At 41.6% G+C, this 26,196-nt stretch overlaps 1 protein-coding gene across 11 annotated transcripts in view; it reads left to right on the top strand.

The window, feature by feature from the left end:
- Positions 1 to 26,196, top strand: part of LOC139263213 (gephyrin) — a 903,368-nt gene that overhangs the window by 584,366 nt on the left and 292,806 nt on the right. For all 11 annotated transcript variants that reach the window (XM_070878953.1, XM_070878963.1, XM_070878956.1 and 8 more), the window contains one exon: positions 18,089 to 18,131. In XM_070878953.1, the coding sequence (XP_070735054.1) occupies positions 18,089 to 18,131 (43 nt within the window). The remainder of the gene's footprint in view (positions 1 to 18,088; positions 18,132 to 26,196) is intronic.

Here is a 26,196-nt window from a genome sequence, read left to right on the forward strand (position 1 = left end):
TACGTTAAAGGTGCTATATAAATACAAGTTGTTGTTGTTATGTGCTCAAGTTCCTTGAGTGGAACTTGAACCCACAACCTTTTGATTCAGAGGCAAGTGTGCTACCCACTAAGCCACGGCTAACACTCAAGATGTAAACATTAAGTTCTATTCCTTTTGATAGTGCTAAGTACCCAACATCCTATGTCAGTTGATTTTTCTCAGAAGTGTAGTACCATGCGTGCAATTTGGCATATTCATATCAGACGGGTACTTTATATCAAATCAAGGTCATGTCCTTATTTGGATCACTCGTCCATGTCTTTCCAGCTCATTCCTTTGTTAATTGAAAAATTCCTACAAACATCTGGAGGAAGAAAAGCATTGACAACAAAAGCAGCACTAGTAGGGAAAAGGGCAGCACATTTTAGATTCAGAAAAAATTTAAGTTTTTCATTGTTCAAAGGGCATTAAGGTCTTTCATATACAAAGCTTTAGTTTAGTTTGGATAAAGTTGTGTCATACCTTGGACACAACTAAAATGTCATACGTTTTATAAATTTACAAACAGTTTCTAGTTGTGTGGTGTGATGTGATATTTAAACATTCATAAAATTATAATATTTAAAATTATTAAATTTAAGAAAATATCTTTATCATATTAATTCAGGTATTTTTCTTCGGTATAAGTATATACCAAGAAGATAATGGCGACACTGTTAACATCGCAAAATTGTTGCGATTGAAAGCACTTTCATACCTGAAGCAGTGCCGCTTTCTTGGTTAAGGTAGGGGCTGTACTGAAGTGCAACCAAAAGTAGAAACTCTGCAATTATTTTTTTTCCTCTTCCTCAAAAGGTATCACATCTCCCTTTAGTTAGTGCTGTGCCTAGTGATCCAGTTCAGCATTTAACTTTTCTTCAGAGCAGGGAGGTCTTACTGCAATTGTACAGGGCCTTGGTGAGGCCTCAACTGGAATATTGTGTTCAGTTTTGGTCTCCTAATCTGAGGAAGGACATTCTTGCTATTGAGGGAGTGCACCAGACTGATTCCCGGGATGGCAGGACTGATATATGAGGAGAGACTGGATCGACTGGGCCTGTATTCACTCGAGTTTCGAAGGATGAGAGGGGATCTCATAGAAACATATAACATTCTGATGGGACTGGACAGGTTAGATGCAGGAAGAATGTTCCTGATGTTGGGGAAGTCCAGAACCAAAGGACACAGTCTAAGGATAAGGGATAAGCCATTTAGGACCGAGGTGAGGAGAAACTTCTTCACTCAGAGAGTTGTTAACCTGTGGAATTCCCTACCACAGATATATTCAAGAGGGAGTTAGATATGGCCCTTACAGCTAAAGGGATCAAGGGGTATAGAGAGAAAGCAGGAAAGGGGTACTGAGGTGAATGATCAGCCATGATCTTATTGAATGGTGATGCAGGCTCGAAGGGCCGAATGGCCTACACCTGCACCTATTTTCTATGTTTCTATGTTTCAGCCTTGGTGGTATCTGAAAATATGGTACTTGGGTTTCTCAATTTTAAAACCAAGTTTTCAATTTTTGTTTATCGTGCACAGCTGTATGTTGAAGTACTTTACATGTTCTCAATTACATTTTACTGTGCTCCTCTAGAAATACTTAAGCTCTATAAGCAATTGCCAAAGATCTCTCCTGGGGACCAACCCTGGTTCAATGTGGAGTGTAGAAAATCATGCCAAGAGCAGCACCAGGCATTCCTAAAAATTAGGTGCCACCTGGTGAAGTTACAACACAAGACTACATACATGCTAAACAGCGGAAGCAGCATGCTATAGACAGAGATAAGCGATCCCACAATCAACAGATCAGATCAAAGCTATGCAGTCCTGCCACATCCAATCGTGAATGCCGAGGGGATAATCGTGAATGGTGGTGGACATTTAAACAGTCAACGGTAGGAGAATCGATGAACATTTCTATCCTCAATTATGCCAGAGCCAAGCATGTTAGTGCAAAAGACAAGGCTGAAACGTTTGCAACCATCTTCAGCCAGAAATGCCGAGAGGATAATCCATCTCGGCCTCCTCCTGAATTCCCCACCATCATTTCAGCCGATTTGATTCACTCCATATGATATCAAGAAATGGCTGAGCGCATTGGATACAGCAAAGGCTATGGGCCCTAACCACAATCCGACTGTAGTGCTAAATACTTGTACTATAGAACTAGCCACACCTCTAGCCAAGCTGTTCCAGTACAGCTACAAAACTGGCACCTACCTGACAAAGTGAAAAATTGCCCAGGTATGTCCTGTTCACAAAAAGCAGGACAAATCCAATCTGGCCCATCATTCTACTCTCATTCATCAGCAGAGTGATGGAAGGTGTCGTTGACGGTGTTATCAAGTGGCACTTACTCACCAATGCTCAGTTTGGGTTCTGCCAGGACCACCCAGCTCCAGACCTCATCACAGCCTTGGTCCCAACATGGACTAAAGAGCTAAATTCCAGAGGTGAGGTGAGAGTGACTGCTTTTTACATGAAGGCAGTATTTAATGGAGTATGAGCCCTAGTAAAATTAAAGTCAATGGGAATCAGGGGGAAAGCTTGCCACTGGATAGAGCTCAAAGAAAGTTGGTTGTGTATGTTGGAGGCCAATCATCTCAGCCCCAGGACATCACTGCAGGAGTTCCTCAGGGCAGTGTCCCAGGCCCAACCATCATCAACTGCTTCATCAATGACCTTCATTCATCATAAGGTCAGAAGTGGGGATATTCGCTGATGATTCGCAACTCCTCAGATAATGAAACAGTCCATGCTGGCATGCGCAAGACCTGAACAACATTTAGGCTTATGCTGATATGTGGCAAATAACATTCGCACCACATAAGTGCCAGGCAATGGACATCTCCAACAAGGGAAAATCCTCATGACATTCAATGGCATTACCATTGTTGAATCCCTCACCATCAACATCCTGGAGGTCACCATTGACCAGAAACTTAACTGGACCAGCCACATAAATATTGTGGGTACAAGAGCAGGTCCGAGGCTGGGTATTCTACAGCGAGTGACTCACCTTATGACTCCCCAAAGCCTTTTTATCACCTACAAGGCATAAGTCTGGAGTGTTATGGAATACTCTCCACTTGCATGGATGAGTGCAGCTCCAACAACACACAAGAAGCTCGACAACACCATCCAGGACAAAGCAGTCAGCTTGATTGGCACCCCATCCACCACCTTAAACATTCACTCCCTCCACCACAGGTGCACCTTGTCTGCAGTGTGTGCCATCTACAAGATACATTGCAGCAACTCACCAAAGCTTCTTCAACAGCACCTCCCAAACCTACGACCTCTACCACTTTGAAGGACGAGGGCAGTAGGCACATAGGAATACCACCACCTTCAAGTTCCCCTCCAAGTCATACACCATCCTGACTTCGACATATATCACCGTTCCTTCATAGTTACTGGGTCAAAATCCTGGAACTCTCTACCTAACAGCACATGAGGTTAAACATCTCTAATTCAATATGCTGTCTTCCTGGATTATCTGGGGGAAGTGAATGTAGTACAGAAACTTTTCACTGCATCTGTCCCGCTGAACAGACAGGTTTAAGTTCTTCTAAGGCTTATTATAAATTGTTCAAGCTGCACGGTCAATGTCAGAGATGCATTAAAATGCTAATATTGATTTCACATTAGTGGTTTCTGTTATAGTTTTTAGACTTTATTGGGTTATAATTTCCCAGGAGTGTATGATTTCTCCTGCTGTATCACAGCTGCTCATCGCAATCCAAGAAAACCTTGATATTTAAACATTTTCTATCTATAATAATTCTAAAAATAAATAAAAGAATAAAACACAATGCAATTTACTAAAAATGATAAAAGAACTGAATGTGGAAGAAATTGTACCGGTGCTTAATTGCCTTGCTCTGGGAAATCAAAGAAGAGATGGATAAGACAATGTAAATTGTACACTGTCCACTTGAGGAAATGTGGGCCAAATGGCCTTTTCCCATTTGAAACATTCTTATACTTTGAAGTAATATCATCACAACTTCTGATGTCAGTGAGCATTTACAATCCCACAAGATTTGGCTCTCATCCTCTTTATTGTAAGCACCTGCATTCAGGTGTGAGTTTTCTAATCAACCACTGACAAGTGAGTATGCCAGTAACAGATGAACACAAAGGAATGTAGAAGGTTCCAAGCTTTTTGTGAAAATTAACAGCTGATCGCCTGCTTAACCCATTCTCAATACATGACTGAACAAATTGACCTTGATGGTAGAGGCTGTTATAATGTAAGGGTCTCTGGAATATTAGCAGATTCTGAAGAAGGAACCAGTTGTATTTATTTTGAAAATCATCTGTATAACCTCAAACATCAGTATCCTAGAGCACACAAGTGTCAAGTGTCAGTGACCTGGAGCACACAAGGCTCATAAGTGTAAGTGACCTGTGCATAGATTTTACAACTTCAAAATGCTTAAGTACAAAATAAGAAACTCTTGCATAAATCATGGAATCTGTTTGCTCTCCACTTTCTTTCACAAGTACTATCAGAATATACAAGGCCAACTGTTCTAGTAAAGGATGCCTTGGCATTTGCTTAAATCTGCTTATATAGGTTGAACCAAGGGAAAAAGGTCAGCCACCAACTGAAGATGCAACCTGATAAATTGCCAGCTCAGCTATGCATTCGCACCAGTACAGCAAGCATGATGGCGATTCTATCATTCTTTTTTGACTACCAGCGATGTTATTGTCTATATTTCACTTTTGGACTTTTGACCGTGCTGCGGAACTGAAACTTGAACCTTTAAGCAACAAAAGTAAGAAGGCGACTTAAAAAGCCAAGAACCTTCTGAACAGGAAAGGTCAATTATACCTAATGAGCTAGTTCCTTTTTGATCAACCCCACCTACACCCTGAAATAAAAAGAGAAAATTCTGGAAATGGTTGGTCTGTCAGCATCTGAGAAGAGATAGAGCAAGTTAATGTTTCAGCTATACAGCCTTGTTCAGACCTTTCATCAGAGATTGTTTTGACGAAAAGTCTATACCTAAAACATTTTTGTGTTTTCAGATGTTGACTGATCTGTATATTTCCAGTATTTTCTGTTTATATTTCAGGAATTCAGCATTTTTAGTTTTTCCCACCTACCTCCTCCTCACTATTTCTCACAATTACTTCTTTCTTCAGAATTGTATCTAATTGTCACTTGAACATCTTTTATGTTCTGCTTCAAAGACTTTCCCCAGTAGCTTATTTCACTGCTTGGGGAAAAATATTTGCCTGATTTACTTTCTTGCTTCCTAATCTTTAACTTGTGTCCTCTGGAATTTGAGCCTTTCATCATAGTAAACCATTTAAATCAACTTGGCCAATTCCCTTCCTAATCTTAAATATATTTAATCTGCTATGTATCTAAAGTATACCTGGGACAAGAATGGCCACATAGGAACAGGAATGTGGCAGTATGAGATGGAAAATGATAATGCCAGTCTCCTAGCTAATGACAAATGAGGCTGCCATTGTTTTGCCATGATATCAGAGATAAGGTGAGGCTCATAATAGTTTGTCTAAGGACCTCTAATAACTACAAACTCCCAATAGGAAATAGACTGTATATTTGAGAGAAGATTAGTGAGAAAGTCACCAAAAGGTTCAAAATAATAGGATGACAAGTGAGAGCTAGCAAAGTACTATGCCCTTTACTCTCTGAAGTACCTGATATTATCTGTTGACTAGAAGAGATGAATTGGATGCTTTCAGCTGTCCTGGGCTCACCTGCTTATGTAAAGAAATGTCCTGTTGGAAAAATCTTGGTTCAAACCAAGACTAATATATATTTTGTGAACCACAGTAGTCCCTAATTTCTACCTTGTAGTAGTTGGGGTCAAGGCAAAAATTATGTTTTGCACTGCTGCAATGCCACCTAAGGGCAGATTTTAATAATACCAAGTAGAAGTTCCCTTGCATTTGATGTAAACAAAAGTAAACTTTCAGTTTTGGTGTCGAGAATAGTGATGTGCCAAAACTTCCTACCCAGTTGATGGCCATCAAGTCTTGTCTACATCTGCAGCAAGCTTTTATAATACCAATGGTTGCATTTTAAAGTGAATTTACACTTTTGGGTGAAAGAAAAAGCCGAGGAGACCCACTTACCATTTTTGTCACGATGAATTCATGTTGCAGCCAATGAAATTAATTATATTGGAATGAATTACATCAGTATGATACAAATGCTATAATTACATTGTATGCTATGGGGCAACATGAAAAGTACTTTCCTAATAATTTGGCAGTGGAGTTGATTTGAACTACATCATCTGAAAAAGTACCTTCTGTGTTGCTTAGATTTGCAATTCATAAAATGTTTTTCAACATAGCAAAAGAGTAGGAAGTTTTTAAAAGCCAAAAACACTGTGCTTTCACATCTTCAATGAATGCCAGACAGCTTTGTTGCTTCAAATCCCAACCTCATTTTCAAAGGATCAGAGATCCTGCATGACTGAAGCGGATGTCCTTGACAATCTCCCTCATGCCCTCAGAGATTTGTAAATAGGATTTCCAAGCAAATTTTAACGTTTCTCACATTTGACTTCTATTCTTACTTCATGGTGACTCCCATCTTTGGTTTATTTTACTCTCTGGTAGTTAGAAGTTGGTTTTCTCCATAATGAGCACTACTTGATGCTCCTTTAATTAGTTCATGTCTTGAGTCCATTAAAATTGGAGCATAGTTTGCAAACCAGAACAGTGTGCATTCATCATAAACTGTAGAGCTTTGAAAAGTAATTGGTAGCTTTTTGATTTTAATGTATCATCAGTAATAGCCACTTGAGCATGTCCGTCTTTAATTCACATTAATCACCAACTACTTCACCATCTTAATGCTGTTGAATGCGCATTGTTTCGACTTTTTGCATGTTTTATAACTGCATAGTTCGTAGAAAATTCAAAATACCTGTACAGCTAAATTGTTTTCCAAAATAATCATTTTTAAACTGTTTTTTCTGCATTGGCTTCTTCAACAAAGTAGTTATCTTTTCAGTTGTACAGGCATGTAGCCCTGGTGTTCCCCTACTTCACCCATCCACTACTAGTATAATTGGTATTCCAGACTATATTGATAGACTGAAAGTAGCCATCGCAACATTCTTTTGGTGTTGACTGGATATGTCAACAAAAACATAGCTTTAAAAATTGCTTTGGATTGCCTTAGAAATATCGAGTGTTTTAAATTGTAGCTTACATAAGAACATAAGAAATAGGAGCAGGAGTAGGCCACCTGGCCCCTCAAGCCTGCTCCGTCATTTAGTGAGATCATGGCTGATCTGATCATGGACTCAGCTCCACTTCCCTGCCCGCTCCCCATAAGCCTTTATTCCCTTATTGCTCAAAAATATGACTATCTCCGCCTTAAATATATTCAATGACCCAGCCTCCACAGCTATCTGGGGCAGAGAATTCCATAGATTTACAACCCTTTGAGAGAAGAAATTCCTCCTCATTTCAGTTTTAAATGGGCGGCCTCTTATTCTGAGACTATGTCTCCTAGTTTTAGTTTCCCCTATCAGTGGAAATATCCTCTCTGCATCCACCTTGTCGAGCCCCCTCATTATCTTTTATGTTTTGATAAGATCACCTCTCATTCTTCTGAACTCCAATGTGTATCGGCCCAATCTACTCAACCTATCTTCATAAGTCAACCCCCTCAACTCCGGTATCAACCGAATGAACCTTCTTTCAGCAGCTTCCAATGCAAGTGTATCCTTCCTTAAATACGGAGACCAAAACTGTATGCAGTATTCCAGGTGTGGTCTCACCAATACCCTGTACAATTGTAGCAGGACTTCTCTGCTTTTATACTCTATCCCCCTTGCAATAAAGGCCAACATTCCATTTGCCTTCCTGATTACTTGCTGGACCTGCATACTAACTTTTTGTGTTTCATGCACAAGGAACCCCAGGTCCCTCTGTACTGCAGCACTTTGCAATTCTTCTCCATTTAAATTATAATTTTCTTTTCTATTTTTTCTGCCGAAGTGGATAACCTCACATTTTGCTACATTATACTCCATCTGCCAAATTTTTGCCCACTCACTTAGCCTGTCTATTTGCAGATTTTGCAGCATCTTGCTTCAATGCCATCTATTCTCATTCCATGTGCGTAACGTTCAGTCTTCCTTAACTAAAATGGTTGTAAAGCAGCATGTGCGTGGCTTAATACCCTTTGGGAACAGTTTCTGAATTAGAAACTTATGCTTGCCAGATCATTAAGACTACACAATTGAAGCTTGCTTCACTGATAATCATGTTGGATCTGCTGTTAGCTCAATTCTTCCCGACTCTCTAAATTATTACAAAACTCCATTAAATGAAATGAATAAGAAAATAATCTAAATAGTACAGTTCAGACTATCAGAACTGTTAACCATAGCAGACAGGAACAAGTTGAAGATCAAGCTGTTGGTACCTAATTGTTTGCTCATGAATGGAATTCATTTTTATTGATGTTCATGTTTTTTAAATCTAATGTCACAACTGTCTGAATACCTTGAAATTATTATGACATAGACGTCAATTGTGCCTGAATTGCTTTAAATTGTTAAAGAACTGTGACCCCAAAAATATATAGTATGCTATCTTCACTGTGCTATTTTTAATGCAGGAGTTCACCCATTTTTAAACTTGAGGTATTCATACATAAACTATACCAACCAGAAGCTTTACCCTATAAATCTGCTGCATCATGGAGTGGGAGGACACAGTTCATGCCCACCATCTCTCCCATGTGCTACAATGCCATGGCCTTACACACTATGGTGTGAAGGGACAAGCACATGTCAAGTATTTTGTCTGAAGGACAGGAGAATAGGAGAAGTATCATTCTTGAGCACCTACATTGTGGCCAGTTTGAGAGCAGCATTGGTAGAGGTTCTGGAGCAGATTGCAAATCCAGGATGATGCATGGCACAGGGAGCTGCAAGGAATGGCTGGGAATATATTGTCTCAAAGAAAAGAATGGTCTTTAGGTACATTACACAAGAACATAGATGTACATCCCTGCCATCGAACGGGATGGTAGCTTGCTGAAAGTCATGGTGCACCACTTATCACCCTGTTCCCATGCTTCCGCTATTTTGGTGGGGTTCTTCATATGGGCATCCCAAGCATTCACCAAAACAGGGTGACCCCTCATCAGCCCCCGTACGTAGGACCCCGATGCAATTTTGGCCTTCCAGTAGATGTTGTGAAAGGGCCATCCAGTGGCACTGTAGCTAGAGTGTCCTAACCAGCTGCCTTTAAAGTAATATTGCCCAATAGAAATTGCTGACTAACCACAGGTGTGGCTACCGTGACACCGTTTTAACCACATGCACTAATTTTAGTATAAAATGCCTTACATACACTTACACAATACAAGTAAATGTACTTCACGTGTATTTATTTAACAAACACCAACTACCATTTGAAGCAAAACTCTTCAGTCTTTCTCTTTCACCAAAGCTTGGAAATCTGGTATAAATTTATCATACACAGACAGCAGCTTTCTGTTCAACAGTTGAAATCATTACTTCAATTCCATCAGAGTAATGGCTGAGAATGTTGATTTGCACACAACCAATTTGAACCGAATATGGGATACAGCGTGGCGGCAATTCTCAAAATTAGATATTCGCACTCAGCACAGAGTTAGTCTCAGTCATATTTCCACTTTGCAGTGATGGCAAATCTTATCTCCAGTCCATATCTGTCCACAAAGAGCAGCTCCACTAGTTTCCACACATTCCCGATGTCAAAGCACAAAGTAGAATGGGCCTTTCATGAACTGAACTGCTAGACTGAAACCGTACGAAAACAATCAATATCATAAAGTAATATGCAATCCATGCACACACACCTGTAAAGTGTTTAAATGAAAACAGGCAAAGGTTAAAATGTAGAACAGATAATAACATAAGACAATAGAAGGTATAATGAGGGAAATCAAAGTATTAAAGGACATATTTGTGATGCACAGCATGTGTGAATAGCTGAAAGAGGTGGTGAATGAAGCAGGTAGAAAGAGCAACATGAAAAACTAGCTTAGCAGAGCAGGCTCCAGCTGCCCAGGAGCCTGGTAAAAGAAACAAGAAAGTAGCTGGACACCAAGGATGCAGACTACCTTCTGATGGATATTCTGGTATAATACTCTGATGGAGTTGAAGTAATGATTGCAACTGCTGTGTCTGATAAATTTATACTAGCTTTCCAAGCTGGTATTCTGATGGAGCAACCCCAGCCCAAGCACCAACCTGCTCCTTTATCTTACATGGAACCACACAACTGGCAGAAAGAGGAGACTTGAATGCCATCAGTCTGAGTGAATTCAGAGACAGATCCCAAAAATAAAGTGACAGTTTTTCATCTGCCCCCTGTTCATTTTATGGACGCGCTTATTTGCAACAGAAAAATGCTCTGATTGGATCCCTGTGATCACATGGCCTGATTGCTGATTGGTCCCCTTGGAGGATAAGACACAGGAATGTGTAATTAGAACCGCCCTGCCTACGTAATCAGTAACTTTGCAAACTGTAATTCAAGCCAGTCTTGCTGCTGACTCCAGACAAGAGAGAGCTCACATACACAGGTTAAGACCTCCCCCGCCCCCCCCCAAGTTCCTGCCCCATCCCCCAACCCAACTTCCTGATTCCACCCCCCCCCCCCCCAGCTCCAAGTTCCTGCCCCAGCCCAGCCCAGGTTCCTGACCACCCCAGTCCAAGTTCTTGCACCCCCCAGTACAAGTCTCTGCCCCCCAGCCCAAGTTCCAGATCCCCCCCAGCCCAAGTTCCTGCCCATTTCCCAGCACAAGTTCCTGACACCCTCATATCTTGCACCCCACCCCCCCCCTCCCCCTCGCCCAAGTTCTTGACACCGCCAGCCCAAGTTCCTGTCCCATCCCAGCCCAAGCTCCTGGCCTTACCCCCACGACCCCCCCCCCCCTCCTGCTGTGCCATAGATGGGGCATTGTGAGTGGGTCAAGGATTGTTAACAGGTTTATTAGGTATGACGTGAATAGTGACAGTGACTTGACTTCCGGATTTCATCCATTCCAATGATGTCCCTTGTCACACACGCACCGAGCTTTCCGAGAAATCGGGTGGGGGTGTAAAGCGGGTGGGGTTGGAAGAACGTGATCCGCCTTCCCTGAGTTCCCTCTCTCTCTCTCCTCCGATTCCCTCACCCATGTCCTCTCTCTCTCTCCCCCAGTCTCTCTCTCCCTCCCCAGTCTCTCTCTCCTTCCCCATCTCTCTTTTTCCCCCAATCTCTCCCTCCCTGTCTCTCGCTCTCTCCCTCTCCAATCTCTCTCTCTCTACTCCTCCCCACTCTCTCTATCCCTCCCCAATCTCTCTCTCTCTATCCCTCCCCAATCTCTCTCTCTCTATCCCTCCCCAATCTCTCTCTCTATCCCTCCCCAATCTCTCTCTCTCTAACCCTCCCCACTCTCTCTATCCCTCCCCACTCTCTCGATCCCTCCCCACTCTCTCGATCCCTCCCCACTCTCTCGATCCCTCCCCACTCTCTCGATCCCTCCCCACTCTCTCGATCCCTCCCCATTCTCTCTATCCCTCCCCATTCTCTCGATCCCTCCCCATTCTCTCGATCCCTCCCCACTCTCTCGATCCCTCCCCACTCTCTCGATCCCTCCCCACTCTCTCTATCCCTCCCCACTCTCTCTATCCCTCCCCACTCTCTCTATCCCTCCCCACTCTCTCTATCCCTCCCCACTCTCTCTATCCCTCCCCACTCTCTCTATCCCTCCCCACTCTCTCTATCCCTCCCCACTCTCTCTATCCCTCCCCACTCTCTCTATCCCTCCCCACTCTCTCTATCCCTCCTCACTCTCTCTATCCCTCCCCACTCTCTCTATCCCTCCCCACTCTCTCTATCCCTCCCCACTCTCTCTATCCCTCCCCACTCTCTCTATCCCTCCCCACTCTCTCTATCGCTCCCCACTCTCTCTATCCCTCCCCACTCTCTCTATCCCTCCCCACTCTCTCTATCCCTCCCCACTCTCTCTATCCCTCCCCACTCTCTCTCTCTCTATCCCTCCCCACTCTCTCTCTCTCTATCCCTCCCCACTCTCTCTCTCTCTATCCCTCCCCACTCTCTCTCTCTCTATCCCTCCCCACTCTCTCTCTCTCTCCCTCCCCAGAGTCGCTCTTTTTCCCACCCCCCCCACCCCCCAGAGTCGCTCTATCTCCCCCCCCCTCCGAAAAGTGGCTCCCCCCCCCCGCGCCCCCTCGCAGTCGCTCTCTCCCCACCCCCCAGAGTCGCTCTCTTCCACCCCCCCCCCAGAGTCGCTCTCTTTCCCCCCCCCCCCCCACAGTCGCTCTCTACTCCCCCCCCCTCAGTCTCCCTCTCCCTCTCCCTCTCCCTCTCCCCCAGTCTCCCTCTCCCCCAGTCTCCCTCTCCCCGAGTCTCCCTCTCCCTCTCCCCCAGTCTCCCTCTCCCTCTTCCCCAGTCTCCCTCACAGTCCCCCCAGTCTCCCTCTCCCTCATCCTCAGTCTCCCTCGCCCTCTTCCCCAGTCTCTCTCACAGTCCCCCCAGTCTCTCTCTCCCCAGTCACTCTCTCTAACTCTCCCCACCCCCCCAGTCGCTCTCACTTCCCTCAATCTCTCTCACTCTCCTCCTAGTCTGTCTCTCACTCTCCCCCCAGTCTCCCTCTCACCCTCTCCCCCAGTCTCCCTTCTCACTCTCCCTCCCCCCCCAGCCTCACTCTCACTCTCCCCCCAGTCACTCTCACTCTCCCTCCAGTCACTCTCACTTCCCCCCAGTTCCTCTCCCCCAATTTCTCTCTAGCTCTCCACCCCCCCCCCACCATATCTGTAACTCCCCCCAGTCGTTCACTCCCCCCAGTCGCTCACTCTTCCCCAGTCTCTCTCTCACTCTCCCCCCAGAGTCTCTCTTCCCCCAATCTCTCTCTCTCTCCCCCAGTCTCTCTCTCCCCCCCCCGACCCCAGTCTCTCTCACTCTCCGCCAGTCTCTCTCTCTCTCTGCCCCTCACCAGTCTTTCCCTCTCTCTCTCTCCCCCCAGTCTCTATCGCTCTCTCTCCAACCCCAGTCTTTCACTACCTCCAATTTTTTTCTCTCCCAAAGAAGGCCGCGAAAATGTTCATCTAAATAATCACAGCGATATTTGAGGCAGAAGTCAAAATGAGCAAAGCAATGTGGTCGGCAGCAACTCCAGGCTCGATACAGGCCCCATCTCCAGTTTTGGGTTTGAGTCTGCGCATGCGCAGGGCGGAGGGGGGCGGAGTCCAGGGTGCCTGCGCAGAAGGACACACAAAAAACTGTTGCAAATAATCACTCCGTCATTCTGTGGAATATCTGTACAATTTGTCTTTCACGCCCAATATTTACAAAAAAATGGCACATTTAACTTTTGTGCTGAAATACTGAACTTATTGATTGTTGTTGGATGCCATCCAGTAACTTTTTTTTTGGTTTTAGATGGTTTGTTTGGAAATCTAGATAATGTTTTTTGTGATTACGTGGCTTAATGTGGCTGGCTGATACGTCATTGAATTCATTTTTAAAAAGTTGCGTGAGTGGGTTTTTGTGTGAAAGATAGCACGCAACAGGCAATGGAATTCGTAGCAAAGCTTTTCATTGAGAAGGACACTGCATAGACAGACTGCAAACAATTTTAATGACGAAATACAGAATGTCTGATAATCTCAGTGATAGCCCTGAAAAAAGTAGAGTGAAGGTAGATTGTTGATTTTCAACAATGTGAGCCAAATGTGACTGTAGCAATGTGTTGTTATCTGGAGACATTGTCCTCTCTTGCCATACCGAGCACATCTGGCAATAACGTTAACCAGATCTCAGTTCCCATTATTTCTTCCTCTGTGTTTCACTTGAGAGAATATATATGCAGTGGCACTTCAAGTTCTTCTGCAATAAGTTGAGGTCAATATTGAACAGTGAAATGTAGAATTTTTCCTGCCCATCTCCAGACATAATTTCATAGTGTGTGGGCATACTGAGCATGTGCTGAGTTTCTGCCATCCAGTGTGGATGGATTATATTTGAATGTACTGTGGAGGAGTCCACAACAAATGGCCATGAATATACGATTGTCACTCATAAATCCAGTAAAGAATTCAGGAGAAACCTCTTTACCCAGAGAGTGGTTAGAATGTGGAACTCACTACCACATGCAATAGTTGAGGTGAATATCAAAGCTGCCTTTAAGGGGAAGCTAGATAAGTACATGGGAGAGAAAGGAATAGAAAGATATGCAGATAGGGTTAGATGCAGTAGGGTGGGAGGAGGCTTGTGTGAAGCATAAACACCAGCATGGACCACTTGGGCCGAATGGCCTGTTTCTGTGCTGTAAATTCGATGTACTTGGTGAAATTAGTGGTTTCCTGGGAGTCTGTTTTACATTAAAACTCCCTCCATATTTTTGGGAAGGTGAAAAGGAAAGCTTTGTTTTGCTATTTGAAACTTAAATTGGTACATTTCACAAAATCGTCACATTTCCATTAATGTTTCAGCGATTATATTTCTGTCATTTAGAGAGTGATTATAATAATAATTCAAAATCTTTGCAACCCACACATAGGTTAAAGCGCCTTTGGTGGCTATTAATCCATGTAAATTAGCAATCCTTTTAACTGGTGACAAATTGGAATTAATTAAACTGCCATAATTGGATCTCTGAACTGGTTTGACACTGGTTGAGTTAGTTACACCTCTTTTTTGAGGTAAATTAATATTGAAGTAGTTAATTTGGACACCATTTTATTCTGGCTGGATTCCCTTACCTCGTGCTCTATTTCAGGCATATGGGTCTTGCCATATTTAACAGGAGCTAATGGCAGGCCACATACATATAAGCAAACTGTAAGCCCAGCTGCTATATGGTATTTGGGCATTCATCTGCTCAGCTCCTGTTTAAACTAATAGCAAAAACCTGAGCAGCCATGGTTCCTTACATTGACGTTCCTCAATGTAACGCCCACTTATCATGTGAACTAGTGGCAAATGTTGAAATCCAGTACGTCTTTAATAAAAATTTAAGTAAATAAAATGCACTGGCAACAAAGAGTTGGCGGCCCAAAGTGAAAGAAATACAAAAAGATATCATCAAGGAAACGGCCGCAGATGAAGAAAACAATAAGGTAGATCCAGTGGCACATTTTTAAACTATGTTTTTTCTATATTGTCATGATACAAGGTATCAAGCGATTATGGAGATAGTACAGGAAGGTAGAGTTGAGGTCGAAGATCAGCCATGATCTTACTGAATGGCGGTGCAGGCTCGAAGGGCCAAATGGTCTACTCCTGCACCTATTTCTTATGTTCTTATACTTTAATGTGTGCCTGCACGTGTGCACAAAGTTTTCTGATCTTTATTTAGGAACATTTGCAACTGAAGTCCACCCCAAATAAGATTAGGTCAGGCATTGTTACTGTGGTTTAACATTTGATTTTTAACTGATCAAAGACATGGATTAATTACTTTACAGCAGTCTGATGGTACTGCCACTTCAATGAATATGGCAGTGGCATTAACTGAAAAGCACTGCTCCATCTATATTAATAGCATTGCTACAGATGACTATTAATTGAGTGTGAACATATTGGTGAAGTCAGGGATATAAATATACATGGCATTGTATTGAACATAAATTGAGACAGATGTTGCTCTAGTATTTGAGATAAACTATACATTTTCACTTTTTCATGTCTCCCTACCTTTATATTGTACTTCTGTTGTTGCTTTTCTTGCACCATTAATCGTCTCTTGTCTAAGGGCTGGACTTTCCTATCAGTCCACTAGCCGCCCAAAAGACCACTAACACTGGGAAGATTATCGCCGGCGAAAACTTCCCCCCAAAAAATCAAAAAATCCGCTGAGCGAAAAACTTGGGCCTTGCACCCCCATTCTGGGCGAAAAAGTGCAATTTAGGGTCGATTGGGCAGTTCCGAAGCAAAATGGGTGATAAATTAAAAAATTAATAAAAATTTACCCCGAGGCTGCGGGTTGGGCCTAACAGCAGAAAAACAATAAAAATAATTTTTCAAAAAACATCAACTAAAAAAAAAAATCAAAAAAAATTCCCAAGACACTTTAAAATTAAATAATCACAACAGATTTTTTAAATAATTAGTAAAAAAAACAATTACTAACCTTTTTCTTGGAGAGCTACTCACTTACCGCCCAGCTCCACTGATCCTCGTGGGCGGTTTAAAAAAAAACTCGCCTACGGGTCACCGCTGACCCAAATATCGTGCCAGGGCGATCTCAGGATCCTGCATGCCGGCGGCCCGCTCCCCAGCGGTACCTCGAAACCGCCGGCGTAACTCAGGTAAGGAATTTCTCACTTACCTGATTACTGCCCAGAAACCGGGCGGTAAGCCATTGCAAATTCCAGCCCTAAGTTTCTTCTTTGATTTTCATTATCAAGCATATGGGCAGGTGCACTAAATAAGGCTGTGAAGGGTAGAAATGACAGATAAACTGGAGGGTAAATAAAAGTTGTAAATTCAATACATCAGTCTTCACCATCAGTGCATTAAAAAGCTTATGCTTTCTTTGTCCTCTAAACCAGTTGTACTGATGTCCTTCCATCCCACCCTAGTTTGACGGCAGCGAAAGATTGCAAAGCAATTGGAATTGCACCCATTTTTCATTTAGTGTCAGCATTATTTTTCTATTCTTTATTCTTGTTTTCATGTAACTGAAAGAATCTTCCATAGTATGTTTTTAGTCTTGCAAAAATGCATAATTCTGGCAACTCGGTCAATCCCAATCTTGTTATTTCTTAAAGGAGACTTCAGCTTTGATTCATTCCAACCTGTGCAGACAATACTCTGCCGATCTGTAAATTACTTCACACTGACAGGTCAGAAGTTAGGGGCTGTCTAAAAGTAAAAAGGCACTCATCTAAAGAAAGTGAGAGGGACACTGACCTCTGGGACTAGGCATGTTCATGATTTTTTATTTAAAAAATATATTATCATTGTGCAAAAATAGGATTATAGTGGGGAACATAGCATGCAGTAAAATTGATACTTGTTTTATGTTCTTTTAATTTCCTTTCTGTGCTTTATGCCCTTTTTTTGCTTGAATCAGCAAGCAGTTCCTGCCTGTTTTCCCAGTCTTGTGTGTGGGTTAATGCTGGTGGTTCCACAATTTGCATGTTTTCTCGTGTGTTAGTAGCAAGTGTGTTTGAAAACTGTAAAAGGCCAAACCTATAATAAACCTCTCATTAGTTCTTTTGTTTACGTATTTCATTTCTTAAAGAAATTTATTAGATTTCTGAGCTTCTCTGTTCATTATAAATCTTTTGTTTTTGTTTACGCATTAGCTCCACCATAGGTTGGAAGGGCTTAAAGATGAACTCAGAAGGCATAGAGGATACAACTCGCGAGTAACTATTATTGATCAAAGGAGCTGCTACCATTCGCAAACTTTGCTTTGCGCTATGAGTTCTAGCTCCTTGCTATTCTATCTATGTGAAGATTCTTGACTGTCTGTTTCTCCCACCTTAACACTGTCCACTAGTCTGCGCCTTTAACATTTGTCTTAGAATCTTTCAGTTATCATTTTCACATTTAGAGCCTCCTAATTCATATATGGTGTAATTCTTGTTGTTTTGTGTCCGTGTGTATGTGCGTGTGTACGTATGTATTTATTTCTAAAGAATACCGTTAGCTCCAGAACACACAAGCCCTTCTATATGGATTGGTTTATTGCAACATGCCTCGTTCATTTCTGACAACCTTTTCTTCCTTCATGCAGTTTTCATGGCTACTTGTGCTCAGCAGATCTGACGCAACTTTTCTTTGAGCTACGGTGTTCTGTCTAATAACTTTTGCCTCCATTTTGATGGGTTTTTCAGATATCACGCATTTACATTTTAATATTCTAGGATGAAGAATCATAAGCTTCCCCATTGTAGCATCCTCGCACAAACTCGTCATTTCATCGTGGTGATCCAGCTTTGTTCATCTTGATCTATTCTGTATAACTCACTGCATGTCTGTACGTTTGAGCCTGCCCGTGCATATGTAGACTTTAAAATAATGTCCATTCTCCTTGCAGGTCCAGTCACGATGCAGTAGCAAGGAAAATATACTGAGAGCCAGTGAGTACTTATCTAGTTGTTGTTCATTCCATAATTTTTAATATAGGAATGTTAAAAATGTTCAGTCATCAGTAGCGTTTTCTTGGCATTATCTATCTAAATACAAGTATTTTGATCTTGATGCAATTCTGTCTTGAAATATATTCAGCATTTACAGGCAGCTTGGCTGTAAGAGATAGCACCAAGTCTATCTTTTCAATTTTTTTTAAAAGACAAAAATATATAAATGTTACATGAGTCAAAATGAGAAATAATCGACATTTACTGCCATTTTTTAAATGTACAGCTATTGGACCATTATTTGGCTCTTCTCTCAATAGTCCTTGCTTTCTTAACATAAGAGAGAAGCTGATCAATGTAACAGAACCCACAGTTGTGAAAGGTCACACAACATACCTGCAACAGCACAAACAAGGTGCAATGCATACAAATGCAAACTTTCCTGCCATCATCTGCATTTTGATTGTGGCATCGGCAGCACTATGCCTGTTTTTTCTCTCACTGTTTTACTTTCTTATTTGATCCCTCCCTCGTTCTTATTTTTCTCATTCTCCCTGTTATTTAGCTCTCTTTCCTGTTCTCTCTAGCTTCTCTGCAATTGTCTCTCTCCCTCCCACTATTTCTCTTCCTCTGCTATTCCCCCTGCTCTTCCCTTTTCTCTCCTCCTCTCGCCCCGCTCATCCTCACAATCTTCCCCTCCCCTCCCTATCTCTTTCTTTCCCCATTCGCTTCTCCCAGTTTCTCTTCCTGCCCCTCTCTTCCTCATCTCTCCCTCCCTCTCTCTTCCCCCTCTCTGTCTTCCCCTCTCCCTTTATCCCCTCTTTTTTTCTTCTCTTCCCCACTCTCTCTTTCTCTCTCTTCCCCATCATTTTGACCCTCTCTTCCCCTCGCTCTCTCTTTCTCCCTCTCTCTTCCACTCTCTCTCTATCACTCTTCTCTGCTCTCTTCAACCTTTCTCTCTTCCCCTCTCTCACTCTTTCCCTCGCTCTTTCCCCTGTCTCTCGATCTTCTAATATCATGTTCAGGAACAAAAACTGAAGGATGAGTTAGCTTATTGGCAACCCAGAAAGGATAGCTAGCCAAAATGGAATTTTCGGTCAGTGTGGCTCAAAAAGATTAATTCAGATTTTTATTAACATTTTAAAATGGTGGTATATGAACATTGCATGATATGCAGAAAAACATTTCAAATCTTGAAAACATATTCCTCCCCTCCCAAATACAGAAAACTGGGCCCCGTCTTTCTTCTACTATTCGGTTCATAGCTAAGCATGAATTACTATTGTATGAAGAAAAAGTTGAGACGAGTTCATAATGGAACCTTGCCCTGGTGATTCTTAGCTACTAAGAGACTGAAACTGGGCTCTTCACAAACTTGCCATTTGCTGTTTCTCAGCTTCTTGTTCGAGGGAAACCAAAAGAGGTCCAGACATCCACAAGTGAAAAGGAAACAAGAAGTAAGCATGGGAGAGCATCTAGGGAGTAGCGATCACAATGGCCCAGATTTCGCTGGAGCAGGGCATCTTGCAGCGTGCTCTGTTAGTTAGACTTGTTCATCCACTTTTAAATTAAAAAACATAATTGCCCACAAAGTTGCTGGAAGTGCAAGTTGATAACGGGACAAGGCATCTGGGACCTTGGTGAACAACGGGACAAACATAGGTCCTTAAAAAATTAGATTAAAGGATTAAGAAATAAACAGAGGAAGGACTGAGATGGAAGGTGAATTAGAATCAAATCAGGTACAGAAAGAGAAATAGAAAGGGAAAGAAAGACTGGATTAGAAGAGAGTGAGAAAAAAAAGACAAAGGAAAAGCAAGAAAAAAATATAAAAGTTTAAAATTTTGCATTTAAAAAATCTCCAACAACAATTCACAACCTGAAGGAATTAGACTCACATTTTTAATTGTTCACCTTCTGAGCAAGAGAGGTTGACTGGCAATCACTATCAACTATCATGTCATTAAAAGGGTACTTACACTGTTAATTACGAGACTTAACTTAATGTGAAAATGTAGCAACTTCATGAAAATCACAGGACGTTTAAGCACGGAGATGCTGTTTTTGTGAAGCTAACAATGGAGCGGCACAAAACATCCAGCAACTTGTGGCGATTTGTAATTCATGGGGTGTCTTCATTGCTCGAATTTGCTGGTCGATTTGTGCATTAGCATGCTTCATTCAGACACCATTATTTTTTCATCAAAATCTGGGCATATAATAAGGTTTAAGATATTAATTGAGAGAAATATGGATAGTACAAAGAGCAAAGTAATAGATTGGGGAGGGGGTGGGGCAGCCAACTACGAGGGCGTGAGGATGGAGCTAAGAAAGATAAACTGGGGAAAAATATTGGCAGACAAAGAAATAAAACAGCAGTGGGCAATATTTAATGGGAAGATCAATTGAGTTCCTGAGAAATATATTTCAGTAACAAATAAGAACAACTAGCTGAGAATGTGATGCCATGGATCACTAAAGAGGTGAGTGGTGAGAATGTGGAACTTGGTGCAATATGAAGTGGTTAAAGCAGATAGCATTGATACATTTAAGGAGAGGCTTTGTGTATTCATGGGGGGGAGAAGAGATTAGAGAGATATGGGGGCAGAAAGGGAGGAGGTTTGGCATGAGCTAGTTGGGCTGAATGGCCTGCTTCTGTGCTGTAGATCCTATAAAATTCTATGCAAGAACTAACTATGACTTCACAAACATTGCTTTCTGGAGTGGTTGTCGGTAGGCTTCAGAGATGTGGGAATAACTGGTCTATAATCACTGGGAAAATGTTTTATCTTTTGAATAGTCAGTCTGTGGGCTGTGCTAGGGTTTTCACTATAGTGGGGTGAGGAAAATGGATTATTGAAGTTTAAATTGAACAACTGAAAGACTTAATAAATCAATCATACTTTACTAAAGCAAAGGGAATTTTTACTTTGTTCATCTGCATTGCTTTTGTAAGTTTATTCTAACAACATTATTATTTCTGACCATACGTCTTTTAACTTGGTTTTGTTAAGTACTAATTTTTCAGTTGATCAGCTTTTTACCAAAATTGATTCTGAAGTGAATGCTGCATCAAAAATTAGAATTGTGCTAAATTGGGACATTTAGAAAAGTTTTTTTTGTTCAAACTGCTGTTACATAATTTTGTAGTTAACAGTTCTGACAGTTGATGGGAATGAAAAGGCTCTTACTGTTTTTGGCGCCTGTTCAAATTAGTTCAGTCGAATATTACCTATTCTTTGACAAGTCTCATGGAGGAAATCCCTGTTTGTATGTTTATTTGTACTCCAGATTTAGACTACCAATTTCAACTATTCCAAAACAATCAAAAACAAATCCCTTCAAAACCAGTGTAAGTGCCTGTACATTTGCCAATAAATAATAAATTAATCATTCAGAAAAATCATTAATTGTGATTTTGCCAAGCCTGATTAAGTGACGTCCTGTCATGAAACTTTTTTTTTACAGATGCTAGCCTGTTGGAAACTGTACAGGCATTTGTTAATGTGTCCAAAATCACTAAACTGTATCTAAATAACACTGGATTTTCACCTCAATTACTAATTTTTGTCATCAACCTCCCAGTGTTCCTGTAAAAAAAATAAACATGCCGAGAAGTTGTCTATACATCCATGAATAGAACATTAATGACTGTATAGAAGTAATCTATTTGAAATGCATTGTAATAATTACAAAAACGTGAGTACTGTATTCACAATGAGATTAGTTGGTAAAGGGTCTTGCATTTGAAAAAACGTGCAAATGTTACTTGATTGCTACTGAAATTTGCAAAGCCATCTCAGTAAACTATTCTGTTGCTCGTGTGCTATCATTTAATGAGTGAAGACAAGTCGTGCCTCACTGAATACAGCTTAGTCATTGTAATTATTCAGATCTTTAAACTACATTTACAATTTTCCAAGATATGTATATTTTTAGAATCAATCTATTGAGTTGATTTTTAGGCATTGTATTCTTAAGTTAAAACAAAATTGTTTTGAAATTTATTTTTTTAAACATTGATCTAACTGTAACTATGTAGAATACATTAGTAGTGCTTTGGATAAAACAAATTATAACATTTAAAACATTTTTGCATGAAAACCTGCAAGGCAATGCTCGTTATTACAGAATTCCATTGTATGTTTGTCTCCAGTTATTACACATCCTCACCCATTGATAACATTTTGCTGCCTCATGCCTTTGGTGTTAGAGGTCCCGATATTTACGGAGGGGGAGTGGGGGTGCTCGTACTGGCCAAGAAACCTGGTAATGTGGAGGGCCTGCCGAAGTTAACAAAATTTTTTGTTATATTGATGTGTTTAGTGAATCTGAATAACTGTGTCTCTGTTTTCAGTACGTTTCATACCTTCATTGTTCTCTTAGCATTTCGACTACTTTGTAAATTATTAATCCGATCATCTATGTGAATACTTTTATTGTTTATATATATATATAAAAAATGATTTTTAAATGATTAACCTCATCTACTTTTGTGGAGCGTCATCCGCTTTAGTGCAAGTATTGATATGATGATTCAATATAAATGCAAAAAAAAATTACATTTGATTATTGCTGCAGGATAGTGAGAAGCATCTTGGGACTCCACAAGTGCATTGATGCTTGAGGACTATATATTTCTTAACATTTGTTTGTGAGAGTATCAAATTCCTTTATTTGCTGCCCAATCTGCATGATTCCTGCACTACCTGGGGCTGAGAGGACAGGTGAGTGACCCACCAGTGATGCTTCTACAGGCTGTTAGGAAGCATCTAACGGCATGCTGAAGCTGACTTTAACTCTGACTTTCTCAGTCCGTGCGGAGAGGTGCACTTTTCTGTTCCAAGAGGGGTTTGGGGTGAGGGGGTGGAGAGCAGAATAGAAATGCGGCAGTGATAGGGGACTCTATAATTAGGGGGATAGATAATGTCCTCTGCGGCCAAGAATGAGGATCCTGAAGGGTGTGTTGCCTAGCCAGTGCCAGCTTAAGGGATATCTCACGGCGGCTGGAGAGGAGCATAGAAAGGGAGGGGATAAATCCAGTTGTCGTGGTTCATGTAGGAACAGAGAGGATGTCTTGCTGAAAGAGTATCAGGAGCTAGGCTCTAAATTAAAAAGCAGGACCTCGAGGGTAATAATCTCTGGATTATTGCCCGAGCCACATGCAAATTGGCATCGAAGTAGACAGATCAGGAAAATTAACACGTGGCTAAAGGACTGGTGTGGGAAAGAGAGGTTCCTTTTCATGGGACACTGGCACTAGTTCTGGAACAGAAAGGAGCTGTACTGATGGGACAGGCTCCACATGAACCGGAATGGATCCTGTGTCCTAGTGGAAGGGGTAAATAGGGAGGTGGCAAAGGCTTTAAACTAGTAAGATGGGGGGAGGGATCTACAAGAAACATAACCAGCCTAATTATAAACAAAACAGGAGACAATAGAATAGGGAAGAATAATGTAAGCGAGGACATTGATGGCAAGGGAATAAATAGAGTTAAAGAACAGGAGTCCAAAAAGGTGGCTAAACAGAAAGTGAGAGGAAATCCTATTAAAAATGAGTTAAACTGTCTCTACAGCAATGCACACGGTATCTGTAATTGAACAGGTGAGCTGGAGGCAATCATACAATGCGAGGAAGCAGACATAGTAGGGATTACTGAGACATGGCTACAGAAAAATCAGGACTGGGAATTAAACATTGCGGGGTATAACATATTTAGAAAAGATAGAGGGGAAAAGGGGAGATGGAGTAGCTGTATTTATTAGGGATAACATAATGGCAGTAGAAAAAAGTGACGCAGCTATCAGCAAGACAAAAATAGAATCCACATGGATAGAGACATAAGATAATAAAGGATCAATCATTCTAATAGGGCTAGTCTACAGATCACCTAATAGTGGAAGGGAGGTGGAGGAAGAAATATGCAGACAAATTAGGGAAATGAGTAAAAAACATAGAATAATAATCATGGGGGATTTCAACTACCCTGATATTAATTGGACAAAAGGGGTAGGTAAAGGGAATAAGGGAATGGAGTTCCTACAGTGTGTACAGGATGCCTTTCTTACCCAATATGTAAAAAGCCCAACAAGGGAGGATTCGCTATTGGATCTAGTAATGGGGAATGAACCAGAGCAGATAAGAGAAGTAAAAGTAGGGCAACATCTAGGCAAGAGTGACCATAATATAACACGCTTTAAAATAATAATTGAGAAGGACATATGTATGATGAAAACCAGGGTAATAAATTGGAGAAAAGCTGATTTTGAGGGGCTAAGAATAGAACTTGGGAAAATAAAATGGGCAACAATATTGGCAAAAAATGATGTAAAACAGCAATGGGAACATATAAAATGGTGTTCAACAGAGTACAGGAACAATAAATTCCGCTAAATGGAAAGAACAAACTAAACACGAACGAGACTCCATGGATGAATAAAGCCATAAAGAAACAATTGAGGGTAAGGAAAGAGGCATACATTAAGTACAATGGGCCCAAGTTTGCCCCATCTGCGAGAACGGCGCACCTCCATGAGGTGCGCGGACTTTGTAGTACAGAAACGGCACCGATTTCTTACCGCCGTATTCTCCCCGTTGGCTCCAGGCCTGCGGCGCAGCGCATCGGAACGTGTGGTGGGCGGAGCTACAGCCCTGCGCCAAAAAGAGTGCAGGCAGCTGCGGGCGTGCGCAGTAACTCCTGACCCTCCCAGCGCATCCTGTCTCCGGGTGACCCTATCCCTGGCCGAAAGGACGACACGATTTTCGCAGCCCCTATCCCGGGCCGAGTGGCCTGCCGCACAGGCCGGCCGCTGCCTTCCCGCGCTCCCTGAACAATTCCCATGGCAACATGGCAGTATGGAGCGTGTACACAGGGAGATTTAGGCCACTTTGTTTGCAGTGCTAAGGAAATAATGTTGACAGTCTATATAATATACTCCAGTACATAAACTTAATTACTTTGAGCATGCATATATAACATATTAACGTAGCACTCTTTTCAGAAGGCAGGACCGTTTGTTCTTGGATTCGCAGCCTTGCCAGAACTTACTCCTTTGATGTTTATGTATCTCAAATAGTATCAGCTTTTACAGGATGACTAAGTATGCTGCAGTAGGTGAGGTAGGAACTTTTAATTTTTGATTTATTGATTGATTTTTTAACGTATTTTTTATTTATTGATTTATATATTGATTGATTTTATTGATTGATTTATCAACTATTATGGATGATGGTTCTTTATTTTTTTTAAATGAAGTGTTTGATGCTTTGGAAAATCCTCTAACTTCCCTCCCCCCTCCCCCCCCCCCCCCCCCCCGGCTACCTGCGCCTGATTTCTAAAGTGTCCGCAAGGTTTTTCAGAACGTACAAAAGTGGACACTTACTCTGGCCTAAGTTAGTTTGGAGCAACTATTTGCTGGCCAAAACAGGCATAAGTGGCTGGGAACGCCCCCTTTTGGAAAAAAAACCAAAACTAAAATAAAACCTAACTAACTCACTTAAACTGGTGCAAATGAAATGGCCAGAATTGCAACTAAAAAGATATTCCAGAAAAATCAAGTTGCTCCAAAAAAAACGGAGCAACTCCTGGGGAAATTTGGGCCCACAGACAACAAAAAAGTTAATGATAAGGAAGAATATGAAAAGATTACGAGAAAAGTCAAAAAAACAATTCGTCAGACAAGATAGAGAGATGGCAGAAATATTAAATAATTATTTTGCTTCAGTGTTTACCAGGGAGATAGAACAGGTTGACATGACATTGGATGATGAGAATAGTACATTTAAATTAAAAGGAGAGGATATATTAAATAAACTAATCAAACTCAAAGAAGATAAAACCCCTTGTCCGGATGGATTCCACAAGAACATAAGAAATAGGAGCAGGAGGAGGCCATATATTCCCTCGAGCCTGCTTCGCCATTTAATACGATCATGGCTGATCCGATCATGGACTCAGGTCTGCCTGCTCCCCATAACCCCTTATTCCCTTATCGGTTAAGAAACTGTTTGGGCCCAAGTTTCCACACGATAAAAAACGGGCGCCCCTCTGAGCTGGGCACCCGT

The sequence above is a fragment of the Pristiophorus japonicus genome, chromosome 4, assembly GCF_044704955.1.
Source record: "Pristiophorus japonicus isolate sPriJap1 chromosome 4, sPriJap1.hap1, whole genome shotgun sequence".
In the NCBI taxonomy this organism is placed as follows: domain Eukaryota; kingdom Metazoa; phylum Chordata; class Chondrichthyes; family Pristiophoridae; genus Pristiophorus; species Pristiophorus japonicus.